General features: G+C 38.8%; 1 protein-coding gene across 15 annotated transcripts in view; it reads left to right on the top strand.

Annotated features, from left to right (window-relative positions):
* The window catches only part of PHF20L1 (PHD finger protein 20 like 1), an 82,655-nt gene that overhangs the window by 48,985 nt on the left and 15,227 nt on the right, over positions 1 to 18,443 (top strand). For 7 of the 15 annotated variants that reach the window (XM_073330084.2, XM_073330088.2, XM_073330087.2 and 4 more), the window contains 6 exons: positions 7,540 to 7,758; positions 7,956 to 8,012; positions 10,069 to 10,173; positions 13,258 to 13,422; positions 13,853 to 14,034; positions 16,070 to 16,169. In XM_073330084.2, the coding sequence (XP_073186185.1) occupies positions 7,540 to 7,758; positions 7,956 to 8,012; positions 10,069 to 10,173; positions 13,258 to 13,422; positions 13,853 to 14,034; positions 16,070 to 16,169 (828 nt within the window). The remainder of the gene's footprint in view (positions 1 to 7,539; positions 7,759 to 7,955; positions 8,013 to 10,068; positions 10,174 to 13,257; positions 13,423 to 13,852; positions 14,035 to 16,069; positions 16,170 to 18,443) is intronic. The other 8 variants (XM_073330096.2, XM_073330095.2, XM_073330093.2 and 5 more) reach the window with 2 other exon arrangements.

The raw sequence follows: 18,443 nt of genomic DNA, 5'->3' as shown, positions 1-18,443 counted from the left end.
GGTCTTCTGAGCCTGATAACTCGAGTTTGCCTCATAGTCTTCCTTCTTCATCTTTGAAGAAGTCCTTCCTTCCAAGGGCTACCCAACTTAGCCTTGGCATCATCAGGAACAGGCTTTGAAGCTCATTTGGTCTGCTCTCATCTTTGGAAGACCCTTATGCACTTTTGAAGGGGTCTGGTCTTCTCCTAGATAGGTATTTACTTACGTGGGTTTCTCCCATACCCCTTTCTGCAGATTTCCTTTCCTTGGGGAGCTTTTGGACAATATGGCTCTTTGAGGAGCAATCACCACTGGTTTCTTCTTTGCCCGAATACCCTAGAATCTAGACACATCTATTCCTGTTCGCTTCTTCTCTCTGAGGAAAACTAGAGTTCTTTTACCCATGTTGTCTTACCACACTTCCATCTTGAGGGCTGTCCTTTGATCAGGAATGAGGATAATCTAGACAGAAATCCTGTCAAAATTGGAGGATGGCTGATGATATGGAAGTCATGGATTGTACTGAATTCAGGCTGGCTTCTTCCACATCCTTTGAGAAGCTAGTGGTGGCAATGTCACCACTGGAGGACTGCAGTTTCAGAATCTGTTGGGAGCACTGGCTGACGTATTGAATCTGATGTTTCTCAACTACCCCCAGAAAATACACATTGATTTTTGACATCCTCAGATCTAAAAAAAAGGGTTGAGTCAAGTTCAGTATCTTCATTAATGATCTGGAGGATGGCATGGATTGCACCCTCAGCAAGTTTGCAGATGACACCAAACTGGGAGGAGTGGTAGATACGCTGGAGGGTTGGGAGAGGGTACAGAGGGACCTAAACAAATTAGAGGATTGGGCCAAAAGAAATCTGAGGTTCAACAAGGACAAGGTCAGGATAGGTTTCATTAAGTGATCATGTATAACATAACTGTGAACAGGATTGTGAAAGACTTCATGATTTCTAAAGTAGAGCTTAATGCCCATATGAGGGTAGAGAAAAGTGAAAAGGAGCTAACCAAGGGCAAAAAATAGTCAGCTTATCGTCTTCTGTGTTAGTATTGTAAGCCCTTTGAAGCTTGCCAAGTGTCTGCAATAAATCATCTTCCGAAGACAAGAGGTGCATATCTACATAGCTCTTGCCAGTGGCAACCAGTTTTACTTACAGCTAATCTTCCAGCAGTCAAATCTGCCAAAGTTTCTGTTTGAAATTTCAAACATGCTACCATGAACCTGATGCACTAAATTACAGTGTACCACATATGGAAAATGATCTCACATAAAAGTTTTAGTGTGCTCTTGTCTCAGGGGACTTACGGTTAGATAAGAGACCAGGGTTTGCTTCTCAGCTCTGCCAAAGACTTTCTGGTGTTGAGCATGTCACTTTATCTCTCTCTGCATAAGTTTTCTCATCTGTGAAATGGCATTATCTCAGAAAAGTGTAACAAGGCTAAATTAATATTAATAAAGCACAGTGAGGTCCTGGGATAGAGGGTGCTATAAAAGTGCGAGATATTAACAGTATTCCTATTATTGTCACCAATGTACAGAAAGCAGATGGACCTGTAATATTTAGATAGAGAGAAATGCTATTTCCCCAAGACTCAAATTAAAATGGTACCTATTTTTCTCACCTTGAATAAACTGAAATGTATTAAGTTTATCATGACTTCTGAGGCTAGAGATAGAGGGGCCATTTGAAGAAAGTGATGCCATTTGTGGGCCTGGAAGTGTTTGGCTCTAGTGTAGGACATAAGCCATTTAAAAAAAAAAAAAGTAGATCATATTTAATTGTGGAAAAAGAACATTAAATATTTATTCATTCATAGCAAAGCTTTTCTTTTGTCAAACCGTTAACATGTTGCTTTTCAAAGGGGAGGGCAGTGAAAAATTGAGCTTTTCTGCAATGAAGTGCAAAACACATGCTTTGCAATTAACTTCTTACATGTATGCTTCAAGCAAAGGCACTTATGTTGTCCAAAATGTACAGCTTGTGATTCTATAAGTAAAACACAAGAACACTATAATTTAGTTCCTCGGACTATTAACTACTTACATCTACCACTCTCTTTGGTATCTGCATATAGATACTGATACACTTTCATCAACTTATTATTTAATATTTGCATTGAGGTAGTGCCCAGAGACCCCAGATGGGGATGGTGCCCCCTGTGCATTCTAGACAAGGTACACACATATACCATGAAAAGACAGTCCTCTACCTGAAATGCTGACAATCTAAGTAATTTTATTTGCTTTTCCAGCACCTAGCCTATTGCAGATGTTCAAAACCTGATCAATATAAATGTATTAAAAAGATGCCTGATTATTATTGAGCTGGCAGGACAAAGTGCAGTTCTTTTGAAAACTGACAAAATTCTAAATTCAACTGTCATGTCTTCCATTATTTCCACAGTTTTCCACCATTTTGATGCTACTAACTAGAACAGAACCACCACTTTCTTTGGAGTAGCGAACAGTATCTTCAGTTTTAAGTGCAAGGAGGGAATTCAATGTTACATTTTTAGCTTCTTTATCTCAACTGCTGCTTCTTGTTCTGGGTTCAGCCTTAAGTTATAGTTAGGAGTTATGTTGACTAAGTAACGGAAAAGGTATATAGTTTATCAGAATTATTTTTCCAAATTTGTCTTTGGTTCTTGTGAGTTAAAACAAGTCTGCTTTCCAATGAGACTGACAAATATCCACAGACAGCCTGTAAACTGTTAAGTCCCTCTGAAACCTGTTGCATTTGTACCATTAGTGCTTCATTGTAGATTTTCTTGTGTAAAATACAGGCTTTGTTTTGATCAAAACCCTCCTTATCCTCTGCAAATTTTACATGGTTATGGAAATTGAATGCAAATGTCAACATGCAATCTTCCTATCTTGCAATTTAACAACTCTTGACAGTGTTTATACTTTAACACAATTATCTATTTTTAATGATCCAGTCCATTGTTTTCTACCATTTTCTTCAAAATTAGACATGTCAGATGAATTCATTCATTGATGATTTTGATCGCTGATTACAGTAACTCAGTATTGATCATCAACTTTCACATATGCTGTAGCTAGAATGAGAAACCACTACCTACTGAATTTAATACTCAAGGATAAAAATGAGATTAGCTAGCCATTTCTGTATATTGAATTGTTATCAGTGTTCTCATCTACCCAGTGTTTCGGAAGTTTCCTGATACTAGCAAACCAAGCCTCCCAGCAGTTCACAGATCTGTCTACACCCCTGTCTTCAGCATTCATTGAGAGTTCATTCCAGTTGCTAGTCATGCCCTTCTCTCCAATGATTTCTGCCTTTGCTTGTCCCCTGAAGGGTTACAGTCAGTTTTGTGGAGTTCTTCTGTTTCCTAATAGGCAAAGAAGAACCTTAATGTTCTCATCACTTCTTTAAACTTTTAAAAGAGTTAGTTTTCATGCACAGATTGAAATTAAGAGTCTGTTTAAAATGTCCATGATATATATTTAAAAATATATTTTCATGTAAATACTTGAGAGTGACAGAAGCTCCAAAAATGAAAAAAACAAAATCCATATTTTTTTAGAAAGCCCTGACTATATTGGTCTTATCTATGCTTAAAGATATTACAATGTTAAGGGATGTGATTTTTTTTTTTTTTTTTTTGTAACTGGCATAGTTATTCTGGTGAAAACCCATAGGTTCTTAGGTGTTGTCAAACTGGAATAGGTTTTACCAGAATAAGCTATTTTATACCAATATACATTTATTTGCACTTGAGGGTCTGTGCTGCTTTAACTATGCTGGCATAATTAAAGCAGCAAAACTGATGTAGTCTGCATATATTTGAGCTGAAATAGGTCTTTCCATTATTTCATGGAGGTGGCAAAACTCGCCTTTGAGGTAATGATATCGACATCGATTGCTCACATCTGGTCCTTCAGTGTCTTTGGTGTACACACACAATACACAGCATGCATAGCACTTCCTGCATAGATTCCCGCACTGCCGCTGTGTGTGGGTAGGAGGTCATATCTGGTTACCTCAAGAGGAAACAAGTGACAATTAAAAAATCCTTTACAGAGTCACTACCGTGTTTCATTTTTATCAGTATTTAGTTTATGCAAATTATTAAATTATGAACGGTATTGCTCTGTTGGTTACATTGGTTTAAAAGGCTCCGAATGATCACCTCTTACTTAATTTTATGGCTATTTAGTGTAAATCAACATTTTATTTTATAAGATATGATAACTTACACATTTGAAATCAAAATATCAGGTTTATGAAATAGCATTTATTTAGGTACAAATGAAATTATAATTTTCAAAACATGTAGTGATTACTAATAGGAAGTATATCTAGGCTTCTATTTCATATGATTATCCACTTCCTCTTATGCGCCTCTAAGTGAAGACTCGATAAAGTTGCTCACTAGGAAAAGTGTAACTGTATGTGTTATCTTCTCCTTTCCTGTTACTGTAGTGATGGAGCTTACATGGGTAAATTATTTGAAAGGGCATTAGTGTCACTGTAGCAGAATTCTTTCTATAAAAAATACCTCCTGGAGCCATCAGCCAGCTTTCTTAGTCACCAGTTGATTAGTTTGTCAGGTGGTATTTAAGCTTTAATGGTCTAATTTCAGGATTTTGAAAATTTAAGGTAATGTTTGGAATAATGACATTTGATGGGTTTGGATCGCTGACATAGGAAAATTGTTTTTAAATAACTAGTTTAAATCCAGTCCTGTTTTGGGAAGATGACTTGGGACTAGATTATTCAATGGACTGTTCAGATGTGGAGCCCTCAATGTTCTGGCTCAAAATAGTAGTGGCCTAACCAGATTATCTGATGTGTGGTATTATGTGATCTCAGTTTAGTTTGTACAGTACACATGCCCACATAACCTCCTCCCCCACCCCCAAAAAATAAAATAAAATAAGTAGCAGCATTAGCACTAATGGGAACCTTTGTTAGCCTTGACAGAGAGGCCAAGTATTGATTGTCCATAGAATACTAAAAAATAAGCTTCCATCTCTAGAGGTGGTCCTTGCAGGTTAGGGTGAAGCCTGCTGGTAGAATGGGATGTGGGAGGTTGTCGTTGTTGTTGTTGTTTGTTACTTGTTATGTGATGACAGTGTGCTCCTGGCTCTGTAAAAACACAAAGTGAAGACTCTTGCAGCCCTGCAGAACTTTACAGTCCGACAAGACAGTCACAGAAGCTGGGAAGCCCTGAGGCGGAAATAGTTCAGATAATGTTTTCTGTTGCTAACAAATATATTTATTAGGGATATTTAACCCAAAGGGTGTTTTACATATCCCTCCTCCCCTCCTATCTCTGCTGCTCAGAGTGGTGCTCAGGCTGGGGCCAGTGTTGAGGGTATTGGGCATCAGGAATAGTCTGTTCAAACTATTGGATGGGGCTTAACAACACCAACTGAAGAAAACACCTCCAAGCAGCACCCTGAGACCTAGAGGCACTTTGGCTCCTTCCCTCTACCCAGTACAAGTAGCTGCTTCCAGCTGCTGGCCAGGGTGCATGATGGGGAGTGGGATCTGAAGCTGCCTTTACATCAGACAGCTTGGAAGGTCCACCATGTAGTAGCCTCTGTGTTGGGTAATTCCTGCTGCTTTGTGTACCAGTGCCCTAGCTGCTCCTGCTGCCTGTTCACTGTGAAGTTCCTTGGCTACTGCTTGAGGGAAGAGGCTTCTCAGGAGCTGGAGTGCTAGGGGGAAGCTGATGTGAAGTGTGTGGCGCTCTGTCTGGTGAGGGAAAAGTAGCCCAGGAGGAGGCTCTGTGCTCTCTCTCGGCATACGTGTCCCCAGAGCATTACCGCTTTCTGTACCAAGTCTTTTTTGTTAAGTAGAGGACTTCGATTTTCAGGCCTCTCAATCCATCGCTTTTCATGAGCACTAAATTCACATAGTTTTCTTACTCCTGTTTTTAATTTCCTTAATTGTTTTCTCTTTTATAGTAATGAACTCTATAAGAGAGGACTTCAAAGAACCCCAAAAGAACCTCCTCTTTATTTGGATCATATTCAGCGTTCTGGCTGCTTTAAGGTTTTCTGCAGGGTTAATCTTTTGCATTATTGTCAGACACCAAGATTTTTAGAAGTGATTAAGGATTTTGAATGCTATTTTTGGGGGCCCAATTTTTGAGACACCATAATGGTACCTGATTTTTTCAGAAAGTGCTGAGTACCTGCCTTCTGAAAATTGGGTCCCATTTAGTGTTTTTAAATTGGATATTCAAAATCATGAATAACTTTTGGAAAAACTTGGCCTGAAATATTACCAGAATGTACACACACAAACTTTACCCAAAAGAGTGATTTAAACACCCAAACAGCTGTTACTGTGCTAACCTCAGCATCAGAGGATCCTAACCACAAAATATGTCAAGCTACTCTTGTGAGAGTGATTCTTATACTGAAAAGGATGATAAATAGATTTTTAAATGTTTAAAAAACCCAGATACCTCCTTATAATTTTGTAAGACTATATTTCCTTAGTATTTTGCAGCATTAGGCAGGGAGGCTTTAGACTACATCTAGAGCTTTCCTGTTGTGTAATTAGGGAACAGACTTAGAGCTTGCACTGCATTGGCTAGTAAGGTTGGTGGGAGATCTTGGTGATGCTGGTAATTGTTTATTGAGCAACTTATTTTTTCCCTGTGGCAGAGAGTAAAATAGGTATCCTCCTTAGATCAAAATAACTTTGGGTCTTCTTTGGTTTGATTATTTGAAAATTGCCTTGATGCTTTTGATAATAAATATCAGAGTTACAATATTAAAATATTTTTTCATCTCTGTTCAGTTAGTTTTATGATTTCCTAGCTTGCAATGAAGAGAAAAATCTTCTAAATACTGAGCACTTTAGGGAATAATCGAGGATTAGGAAATCTTTCAAAACACTCTTTGTATGCAAGTGTAACTTCAAATTCTGATTTATACACAAAGCTTTCTGCTTTACATATACTTCAAATTTATTTTCTTTAGATTCCAATTTTAAAAGGACACTGATTTCCAGAGGTAACCTAATGAGCTTCTATTAGATTAGAGGTAGAATACCATTTTTAAAAATAACTCCTGAATGCAGTAAACTTTGATGTTGTAGACTTTCTATTGAGCCAAATGTTTTTTTAATAAGTAGCATTGTAACCCTAAAATCTATTAAAGATAGCTATCCCTTCAAAGTAAGACACAGTTAATTAACTGTGGTGACATCAGCTCCTTGACTGTTACTAGTGACTTCCACTGTAATGGAAAGAGAAGAAAAGGGAAGAAAAAATATCTAAAGCAGGAGAGAATTAAATTGAAATTAACCTCTCTGTTTGGAATCGATATCTCCCTTTTTTTTTTTTTTTAAAGTAGAGAGAACAGACTTTTTTTTGGCATGTAGCATTTAGTAAATAGTAAGACTGAGACCTAGGCATTCAAAAATTAACAATATATTCACTATTATGAAAATATTTCCTGTACTTGTCATTTCAGCAGCCTGACTCAGCCAGTGACCTGGCTGCTATGCTGATATACAGGATTAAATCCTTACTGAATGCCCAGTAAATTTGTCTTCTTGTTTTCAGCACCCTCGTCCCATGTACATGCCTTACATCTGGAAATGCCTTTAACCAATAGTCTAAAGTTACCCAAAGGGAATAGTAAAAAAAAGAGGTCCTCCACGTCAGTCAGCTCTGAAGGGACAGAGATACAGTTCTCTGTGCCTGTAAAGGAGAAATGTTTTGAGAATCTGCAGGAGAAAATGTTAAAGAAGGTCATTGAGAAGGACAAGCATTCAGAAGTTGGTAAACTACAATGCTTTTTGTTTCCAGTGCTTAAGACCGTAAAAGTAATTGTAAAGCATCTTTAAAAATCAATGTGTTATTGTGTCTTTCTTTTAATTATGTATTGATAGGAATGTTTACAACCAAGTAACTTTTACAAGAAAGTACATCGTCCGCAGTGGTCCCACTAAGCTTGTGTGTTTTTCTTAAACCTACAGGTATACTGAAAACTGAAAAAAAGGTGAAATTGGAAGAGAAAAGCTCATCATCATTTGGTATGCACAGAAAATCATATTTAAGCAAAAAGTCTAAAGCTTGAGAGAGTAAGAACATAGCCTGTCCCTAACTTTTTACCTGTTATGCTCTTTTAGGTGTAAGTGCTCAGCTGTATTAATATTTCTAAAGCATCCAGTTTTTAAAAAACAAAAAACCTGAAACGCAAACACCTAAATTGATGCAAAAGGTCTTGGAAATAAGTAAACTTGTGTGACAATGTATGCCTAAGAGATTGTGTGTAAATTGCAAGGACACAGAGGGACAAATCCGGTAGTAATAGTAGGGCTATAATGTCATGTGTCCGTTCCTAGACCAACTGGGTGGGGCATGAGGCCTAAGAGGAAAAGAATAATGATAGGGTACCCTTTATAACCTTTTTCAATTAAATTAGTGGTATGTGTGGTTATTAACTTGTGCCTAGAGGTGGAATAAATAAAGAAAAAGTCTAATGGCTAGGTATCCAACAGAATATGCGATGCCTCCTAAAATGAAATATAAATTAAGGAAGTTTGGGGTATTCACTCTTCAAATATTACAGAGATGGTCAGATAGGGACTCATTCATAAAATTTCACTTTTGCCACGATTCACAGTTTTCCATCCCCAAACAAATTCATTTTTGACACAGATTCAGCCCTATATGTGTCTGAATTGCTCATCAATCTATGGAAGAAAAGAAGGAATAGAAATAAGCCCAATTAGCTCTAATTGAAACATTCACTATATCTGCTCTTATTCTGTGTGGCTAAGGGAAATGTACACAAAAAAAAGTGTTTCAGAGTAGCAGCTGTGTTAGTCTGTATCCATAAAAAGAAAAGGAGTACTTGTGGCACCTTAGAGACTAACAAATTTATTTGAGCATAAGCTTTCGTGAGCTACAGCTCACTTCATCAGAGTCATACAGTGGAAAATATAGTGGGGAGATTTTATATACACAGAGAACATGAAACAATGGGTGTTACCATACAGACTGTAACAAGAGTGATCAGGAAAGGTGAGTTATTACCAGCGGGAGAGGGGGGGAAATGTATGCATCCAATGAAGTGAGCTGTAGCTCACGAAAGCTTATGCTCAAATAAATGTGTTAGTCTCTAAGGTGCCACAAGTACTCCTTTTCTTTTTACAAAAAAGAGTATTATCTTAGAGTCAGTCTTTGGGGTTTATTTTCCAGCTGAAGTCAAGTCCCTCTTTCTGGCTTCACAACTGTCTGCTTTGGAAATAACTATGAAGTTAGAAGCTGTGGATTATGGCTTCACATGGAAAGCAAGTAGCAGGGACAGATGAATTATTATAAAACAAAGACTCCATTCACATGTAGATTTCAGTAGTACTTAAAAAGGAGTAGACATTCAAAAATGTAACTTTAATTTTATTCAGAACAAACTCTGCTGATAAAATTTTGGGTGAGAGGACAGCTAGCTGTTCTTAAAGGAATTTATGGCAGCTACAGTTTCAGGTGTTTATCATTAAGCTCCATACTAGATCATGTAGCATGCTTTGCTAGAGGATGTAATTTTTTAAATTAAGAGTTCTTTCTGTTCTCATCTTCCCTGTTTCTACAGCATGATCAAAACCTGGAAAATAAATGGGTTGTCTACTCTGTTTCTTGCAAACTAATTGATGTACTACTGATGTATTTTTAAAATATACATTTTTTAAAATATAAGCTTTATTAAAACTGGGTCTTATTTTTTTCCTCATGTGCGGGTCACATCTGGAAATTCTGAAGGCTACATAATGTTACCTGTCAAGATGTGGGATACAGTTGACTTCTTGACACTGAGAAGCTGAATTATGTTACTCTGCTAGGAAGAGTCTCACTAATAACTGTGTTAACTTCAAGGTGTCTCAGCTAAGGCGGAACCCCAGTGCTGTTCCAAAATCAGTTAATCACAGGGGCTATACACATGGCACTGAACAAATTAATTGACTCATTCCACTCTGGGCAGGTGACTGGAACAACTGATTTAAAATTTAAATTTTGCTTTTAGGGTAACTGAAAGAAAAAAGTATTCAAGGATGATGGTAATACTTTAAAATGTTAATTTGCAATTAGGTAAAAAGAAAGAAAAAGATAAAGAGAAGAAAGAGAAAAAGGAAAAAGATCATAAATCAAAACAGAAGAAGAAGAAGAAAAAGAAGAAGAAAGCGAAACAGCATGGTGAGTTAAGAAAAATTAAGACAAAAAGTAAAGATCAAATACTATCTTTCTGGTTCTGATTGGTTGTTGTTACCGACTGAAATATTGAACATTCATACAGTTCAGAAACAAGTTCTGAAATTTCAGAAATTACCAAAATGAGGTGGTGGTCTTGTAATTTCACATAGCAAAGACACTTTGATTTGGTATCTCCTCTCCTTCTCCCTTTATATCCTGTCTCCAGGTGATCATGTCCACTCATGGCTTTAACTACCATTTTTACACCAATGACATGTAGATACACTTCTCCACTCCAGCCTCCCTCCACCCAGTTCTGCATCTCAGACTTTCACATCCAGCCCTGACTATCTCACTGCTTACTTTTATTTTCATATTTAGGTTGTGTCTAAATCTTGCCAAATCTTTCTGCATAACATCTCTGAGATACAGTTTTTCCTATTCATCCTCATAGCTGAAACTTGCATATTTGCTCTCATCATCTCATGTCTCAGTTACTGCAACATCCTTTTCACTGGCCTTGACAAATGCAATCTTGTCCAGCTCATATCCAGTCAGAATGCTGCTGTGAAGATCATTTTCCTAGCTTGTCACTTTGACTGTTACCTGTGTCTGTGCATCCCACCACTGGCTCCCCCTTCTCTGTTGTATCAAACACTAGCTACTTGTCTTCATTTTCAGGATCCTTCCTGGCCAGCTCCTACCCTCTTATCTCTCATTCACTATCGAGTTGTTCACTTCTGCATCCCATCAGCCCACGATGCCAGCCTTCATAACCCACACATTGTTTTCAAACAATCACTTTTGTGCTATCTCCCATTCTGCCCCTCAAGCTGGGAAGAGCTTCCCCATAAACATCTGCAAAACCAACTCGTTATCCCCCTTCGAAACTCTCCTTTCGCTTGTTACTTGCAACAAATGGTTAGGTCGCTGATGTGCTGAGATCGCTGCCTATCTTGCTGCCCAATTTTGTCACATTGTTTCCTCCACCATCTGTCCATATCCATCAGTTGCCTCTTGTCTTAGACTTACATTATAAGCTCTTTTGAGCAAGCACTGTCCTTTTGTTCTGTGTTTGTCCAACACCTAGGGCAGTGGGGTCCGGGTCTAAGAGGTCGACCTAGAGCAACTTTACACAGAACAATAGAGAAAGTATATGACACTCAGAAGACTGAACAGACCAGCACAAGACCAAAATAAATGGTGGAAACTGATGGGCGCTCTGCGCACCTAAGGGTGCGGGAGGATGAAGAAGAAAGAATCCCTTGTCGCAATATATTTCAGTGTTATTTGTCACATCATAGATGGATATGCTGCTATACACTGATGACACTGGGCAAAAAAGTTACTATCTAAATGCACAGCACCTTGGGACAATACAGAAGATGACACAATTAACACAATTACTCTGGAATTGCGGTTGTCACTGATCATGGGTATCATGGAGTAGGTCGTATTTAGGAGTGGTGTGAAGGATAGCAAAGGTTCTTGGGGAATGTTGACTGGGAGGTTACCCTAAGCTTAGAGGGGACATGGAAGAAAGCACAGAATTGACAGTGGATTATGGTGGAAAGGGAGAATGTAAGAGAGAAGCCTGAACAAAGCATTCAGCGTGGGACTGTTGTAGATGGTGGTAGCAGGGCTGTGGAATACTTTAAAAAGGAAGATGAGAAGGTTGAAGTAATGAGCAGTGAGTACAATTATTTAACTCATGTCCTAGGACATGTAGTCTGACTGACTGTGCTTGGATAATATCTGTCCATGTATTGTTCCCTATGACTGTTGTGGCTGCAGGCTTGGGCCAGTTGTGCAGAACTGTTCTGTGTAGAGGTGCTCTCTCAGCTCTTACAGGTAGTGGTGTGCAGGTAAACAAACTGTCCCGACCCGCCAGTGGATTTCCCTGGTGGGCTGCATGTCAGAGGTTGCCGATCCCTGCTGTAGAAGTTAGCAGTAGGCTGGAAACAGAGGATTGAAAATTGTGTGGAGGATTACATTGTTTCAAAGAGACATCAAAACCAGATATTTATCCAAACCTCAAAACTTTTTAAAGTTCTCCCATTACTAGTTTATTGGTTGGGAGGGAGGTTACAATAATGCACAAGGGTGTAGTTCTGCTTCTCTGAAAATTAAGTATTTCTCTTGGAAAAAAAATTTTACCTAATATTTGCAGAGATGTGCGCATAACTCTCCAGCAGACCTCAGGTTCATGGCTTAATTGGGAACATTTTAAAAAATTTGGCAAGCATTGTGTTGAAAAAGCAAGATCATCTTAGCAGCAGACGTTTGGACAGATTTAGGCATGAAATTTGGGAAGCAGGAGAGGAACGTGAGACAAAAAGGATTCTGTTTTTTCTCAGTGTCAAAACAAGAAAAAGACAAGAACTGGGGCTTATAATTTCTAGAACACATCAGAAGGAGCTAAACATTCATTGTTACTAGTTTTATTTTCCATGTAAGTCTGTTGCAGTTGCCACAAGGATACTATTTGATTGTCAGTGGGAAGGAAGGAGAACCATGTGATGATGAGGCATGATTTATGAAAACCCTCTAAGATGTGTCCAATACACACAATACTGTTTGATAGAAAAGAACTGACAAATAAGTCAATCAAAGATCAATTGAAGAACTTTGATTATGGATATAGTGCAATATTCTTTCCTTTTTGTAGTCTTACAAGGTACTTTCTCACAATCTCAGATATGTATGAAGTGAGAAATAAGAAGTTATATAATTAGTCTGGTGCAGTGTACGTACATAAGAGGGGCAGAGCTGAAGTCACGTGTGACATTTTTAACTTTGTAATTTTTTTTTTACTCTGCTGCTTGACTTGGTAACCATAATGTTCTTAATATCGCTTACATTGATACACATGTAAAATAAGACCGTTTAGGGGTTTGTGTGATGTAGATATTTATACATTTCCCTTCATTTTGGTATTTATGCACTAATGCATGTTCTTTATCTTTTGCACATAATGTTGTAACTTTCTTACATAATCGTCATTCTCAGGCCTTGTGAACTCTTACCGGCCTACTTTTTCTTGAGTACTATAACATCAGATAACCACTGTTCATGTTAATTTTTTAGATTATTCGGATTATGAAGATAGTTCTCTTGAGTTTTTGGAAAGGTGCTCCTCTCCACTCACACGGTCTTCTGGGAGCTCTCTGACTCTGCGAAGCATGTTTACAGAGAAGAACACTTCATACCAGTATCCAAGAGCCATTCTGTCTGTCGACCTGAGTGGAGAAAGTAGGTTGGCTGAACAGTAGGAAATTTTGTTCTAAAATTTATATTTCCCAAAGAAGGCGAATTAAAAAGGCCAAATGCAAGCCAAATAATTCACTTTAGGCATAAAAATATTAAACTTTTTATGCTTGTATGTTGTTAAACCAACGTGTATATACTTTCATGACAGATTGAACAAAACATTTACCCTCCTTTTGCTGTTCTGCATTGTGCTGGGCACTGGTTGGATTTTGCCACTCCTACCTCTAAGGTGGCTACATTGCATTGCTGTATATACAGTAGAGGTCACCAAGAAGGGTAATCTTCCAGCAGTAAATCTGTGAGTGACTTCCGCTATCTGTAGTGCAGGATCATTCAGCATCTAAGTCCTACGTTCTTGTAAAACGTTAAATCTGTTTGCATATACAACTTCAGATTTATTTGTTTTTATTAGACCTCTCGGATGTGGAGTTCTTAGATGATTCCTCCACAGAAAGCTTATTACTGAGTGGTGATGAATACAATCAGGACTTTGATTCAACCAATTTTGAAGAGTCTCAGGATGAAGAGGATGCTCTCAATGAAATTGTTAGATGCATCTGTGAAATGGATGAGGAAAATGGCTTCATGATTCAGGTAAGGCACTCGCTCTGCATTCTTTCTTGTGAATTTTTACTCTTTTGGCATCCCTAAAGTTCTCTGTCTATACACCAGGTCAGAAAAAGGTGGTAGCAGTTAAAGCTTTTTGCATTCCACACAATGCCTCTATTTTTTCTGTGCAGGACCACCTCTCTAAGACTGAGGTTGGTACAGTTTGTGTGCATTCAGTCCGTGGCACTTCTGAATGTACGCTATTTTGTGTAAAAATAGTACCTTCCTACTCACCTAATCTGTTCCCTGCGTGTATTTTACTTCTGGGAGAATTCTGCGCCAAAAAATTAAAAATTCTACACACAATATATTAAAATGCTGCAAAATTCTGCATATTTTATTGTTAAAATAACACAATGTAATCATGCCGGTTTCAATTATTTTAATAATTTATTTCAAAATACCTGTCAGCAAGTATGTCTGTAACAATACACAGAAAAAAAAGATTCAGGAAATGTTGGGTTTTTGTTTGTTTTTGTTTTGTTACAAATGGATTCCTTAGTAGGCATATTAATACAGAACTTTGAGTAATTCATTTAAACTACAATACAGAAATGTATTTCCCGCACCCCTCAGAAGCAATGCAAAGGCTTGCAGGAGTCAGGGGCAACGGAGAAGCTGAGGGAGAGGGTGTGGATGAGAGAAGTATGGAACATGGTTGTTTTTTGTTGGTTTGTTTGTTTTTTGGGTATGGGGGGGATTATTAGGGAGTTGGGGAGCCTCCCCCATGCAGACCCTGGCTGATTTCTAGCCTCTCCTATTCAGTCAGGCACATCTACCTGTGTACCTGACCCCAGTCCCTATATGTACCTGCAGCCCCCTGTTCCCAAGTGGCCCTGTACCCCCCTCCCATTCAGCCCCTGTCTCAGTGCTGTCACCCCACTATCTCCTGAGTCCGCACCCCAGTCTGTCTCCCCACTAGCCCTCCTGAACCCCAGTCTGTGACTCCCCCCCAGCAGCCCCATGTGCCCCACTCTCTCTGTACCCTCCCCCCATATCTCATGCCTCCTGGCTCTGCGGGTAGGGTGCTGTGATGAACGCAGTTGCAGTGATATATTAGAATTGGAAAAAATTCAGAGAAGAGCAACATAAATGATTAGCAGTATAGAGGAACTTCCACAGGAGGAGAGATTAAAACGACTGGGACAGTTCATCTTAGAAAAGAGATGATTAAGGAGGGATATTATAGATATCTATAAAATCATGAATGGTGTGAGAAAGTGAATAGGGAAATGTTATTTACCCCCTTCTCATAACACAAGAATCAGGGGTCACCCAATGAAATTAATATGCAGCAGGTTTAAAACAAACATAAGGAATTACTTCTTCACACAATGCACAGTCAACCTGTGGAACTCCTTGCCAGGGGATGTTACAAAGGCCAAAAGTATAACTGGGTAAAAAAAAATTAGCTAAATTCATGGGGGTTAAAAAGAAATTAAAAAAAAGAATTAGCTAAATTCATGGGTTCAAAAAAGAATTGGCTAAATTCATCCCTCGGCCCGCGCCGCTTTTCGCAGCCCCCATTGGCCTGGAACGGCGAACTGTGGCCAGTGGGACCTGTGATTGGCCAAACCTGCAGACGCTGCAGGTAAACAAACAGTCCCGGCCCACCAGCGAATTTCCCTGTTGGGCCGCGTGCCAAAGGTTGCCGATCCCTGTGCTATAATATATTGCTATATATTTCTATTTTGCCAAAGTCCTATACTAGTGTCTTTATGCTCAGCTACTAAATATTTAGTACTGAAGTACTTTATTTTATTATAATAAAATATTGCTAGATGTTAAATCCTTGATTTTGTTTTCCAGATTGGAATATGTGGTCATGGGGTCACTTTCAAAGTTAAAATTATGCTTAATTATGGCTTGTTTTTGCTACTGCAAATACAAATTGCATGAGTACGATACCATAACTCAAGCTGCCTGCTAATGGAAAGCTGGTATTTCCCTCTATCTTGAACAAGCTGGAAATAGTACTGACCTACAAATAATAAATTACCTTGTTTCTTTTGGGCGGTAGTGTGAAGAATGCCTGTGCTGGCAACATAGTGTATGTATGGGATTATTAGAGGACAGCATTCCAGAGCAGTACATCTGTTACATCTGCAGGGACCCACCAGGTATGAGTTAAATCACTGGTTCATGCAAAATTAATTGTTATTTACTTGTTACATTTTTGCTAAAAACAGATGGTATTGTATAACCATTACTCACAATAGGATTTACCTATTTTTGTGTGTTTAATATGTTATACTTTTCTGGATGAGTCTTTTATAACATTTGCTTCTGTTTGGTTCTGCATGGCAACTTTTATTTTTCTGAGGGGTAGCCATGTTAGTCTGTAAAAGCGGCAAAGAGTCCTGTGGCACCTTATAGACTAACAGACGTATTGGAGCATAAGCTTTCGTAGATGAAGTGGGTATTCACCCACCATGAAAGCTTATGCTCCAATATGTCTGTTAGTCTATAAGGTGCCACAGGACTCTTTGCCGCTTTTATTTTTCTGTTACTAAATTCTTAAATTTTGTTCAAAATGTTAACTTACCATTCTCATGAGTTCACAAGAAGTGAGTGCTCTCTTTTCTTATTGAGAAATTACCTCCCACAAAGAGTAGGCTCTTAAAGAGCAGTTCTACTCTGAAAAGTGACTATTTTGTGTAAAAATAGTACCTTCCTACTCACCAAATCTGTTCCCTGCGTGTATTTTACTTCTGGAGGAATTCTGCGCCAAAAAATTAAAAATTCTACACACAATATATTAAAATGCTGCAAAATTCTGCATATTCTAGTGTTAAAATAACACAATATAATCATGCCAGTTTCAATTATTTTAATAATTTATTTCAAAATACCTGTCAGCAGGTATGTCTGTAACAATACAGTCAAAAAAAAGTTTCAGGAAATGTTGGGTGTGTGTTTGTTTGTTTTTTGTTTGTTACAAATAGATTCCTTAGTAGGCATATTAATACAGAACTTTGAGTAATTCATTTAAACTACAATACAGAAATGTATTTCCCGCACCCCTCAGAAGCAGTGCAAAGGCTTGCAGGAGTCAGGGCTAACGGAGAAGCTGAGGGAGAGGGAAGGAGCCTGGGAGTGAACCTGGAAGGTTGTTAGGTGTGGATGAGAGAAGTATGGAACAGGGTTGTTGGTTTTTTTGTTTTTGTTTTTTGGGTATGGGGGGGATTATTAGGGAGTTGGGGAGCCTCCCCCATGCAGACCCTGGCTGATTTCTAGCCTTTCCTATTCAGTCAGGCACATCTACCTATGTGCCTGACCCCAGTCCCTATATGTACCTGCAGCCCCTGTTCCCAAGTGGCCCTGTACCCCCCTCCCATTCAGCCCCTGTCTCAGTGCTGTCACCCCACTATCTCCTGAGTCCGCACCCCAGTCTGTCTCCCCACTAGCCTTCCTGAACCCCAGTCTGTGACTCCCCCTCTCCCTCAGCAGCCCCATGTGCCCCACCCTCTCTGTACCCTTCCCCCATATCTCATGCCTCCTGGCTCTGCGGGTAGCGTGCTGTGATGAACGCAGCTGGCTGTTGCTGCCTGTCAGTGAGCTGCTGTCTGTTCTGGTGCAACAGCGGCCTCTGGTGGGCGAAAGGTGGAACTGCAGTTCTTCTCAGGCAGAAGGTGTTTTCCGTGGAGAAAAAATCTGCAATGGACATGAATTCTGAGGGAGTGCAAATTGCCAGACAACTTCTGCATTCAGTTACATCTGTGCAACCTCATTGTGTAACCAATGGCAGAATTTTACCTGTGGAATCGCTGTTGCTGATGATGGTGCATGAGTCGGAAGAAACACAGCTTGATTTTTAGATTTTAGCAGGAATTTCAAGGGCTGGCAATTTGAAAACCATTCTACTTGTAACCTGAGTGTATTTGATCTGGGAGTAATTGAAACAATAAAAATAACTTCACAATGCCATTTTCACAGTTCTTCAAAGCAGAAACACATGTTTTTGGAGGAAAGTTTAGAGTTCTTTCAGGCAAGTTATACACCTATACCTACTACCCCACCCATCTGGAGATTCAAGTAACAGTTTAGTCTTCTCAGATGGAGAAACGCGGACAAAATATACATATTTAAATATATATTTAGGTATCTAAATAAGTGGGCTAATTTGCAGGGGTGATAAGTACTCATAACTGCCACTGACTTCCATGGGAGGTGAAGGTGCTTAGTATCTCTGAAAAATAGGCCACTTAATTAGATGCCTCCATTATGGACTTAGGCACCTAACTTTAAGCACAGAAATTTGAAAATTCAGTCCCATGTTTTAGATTGTAAGACGCTTGAGTTTTATAATCTGGCGTGTATATGTGACACTGTTGAATTTTGCATTTGAAGGTATAAAATTAGTGTGTGCCACTGACTTTAAAGTATTTGGAACT

This window comes from Lepidochelys kempii, chromosome 2 (assembly GCF_965140285.1).
Source record: "Lepidochelys kempii isolate rLepKem1 chromosome 2, rLepKem1.hap1, whole genome shotgun sequence".
NCBI lineage: Eukaryota > Metazoa > Chordata > Testudines > Cheloniidae > Lepidochelys > Lepidochelys kempii.
This window is presented reverse-complemented; position numbering and strand designations above follow the sequence as displayed.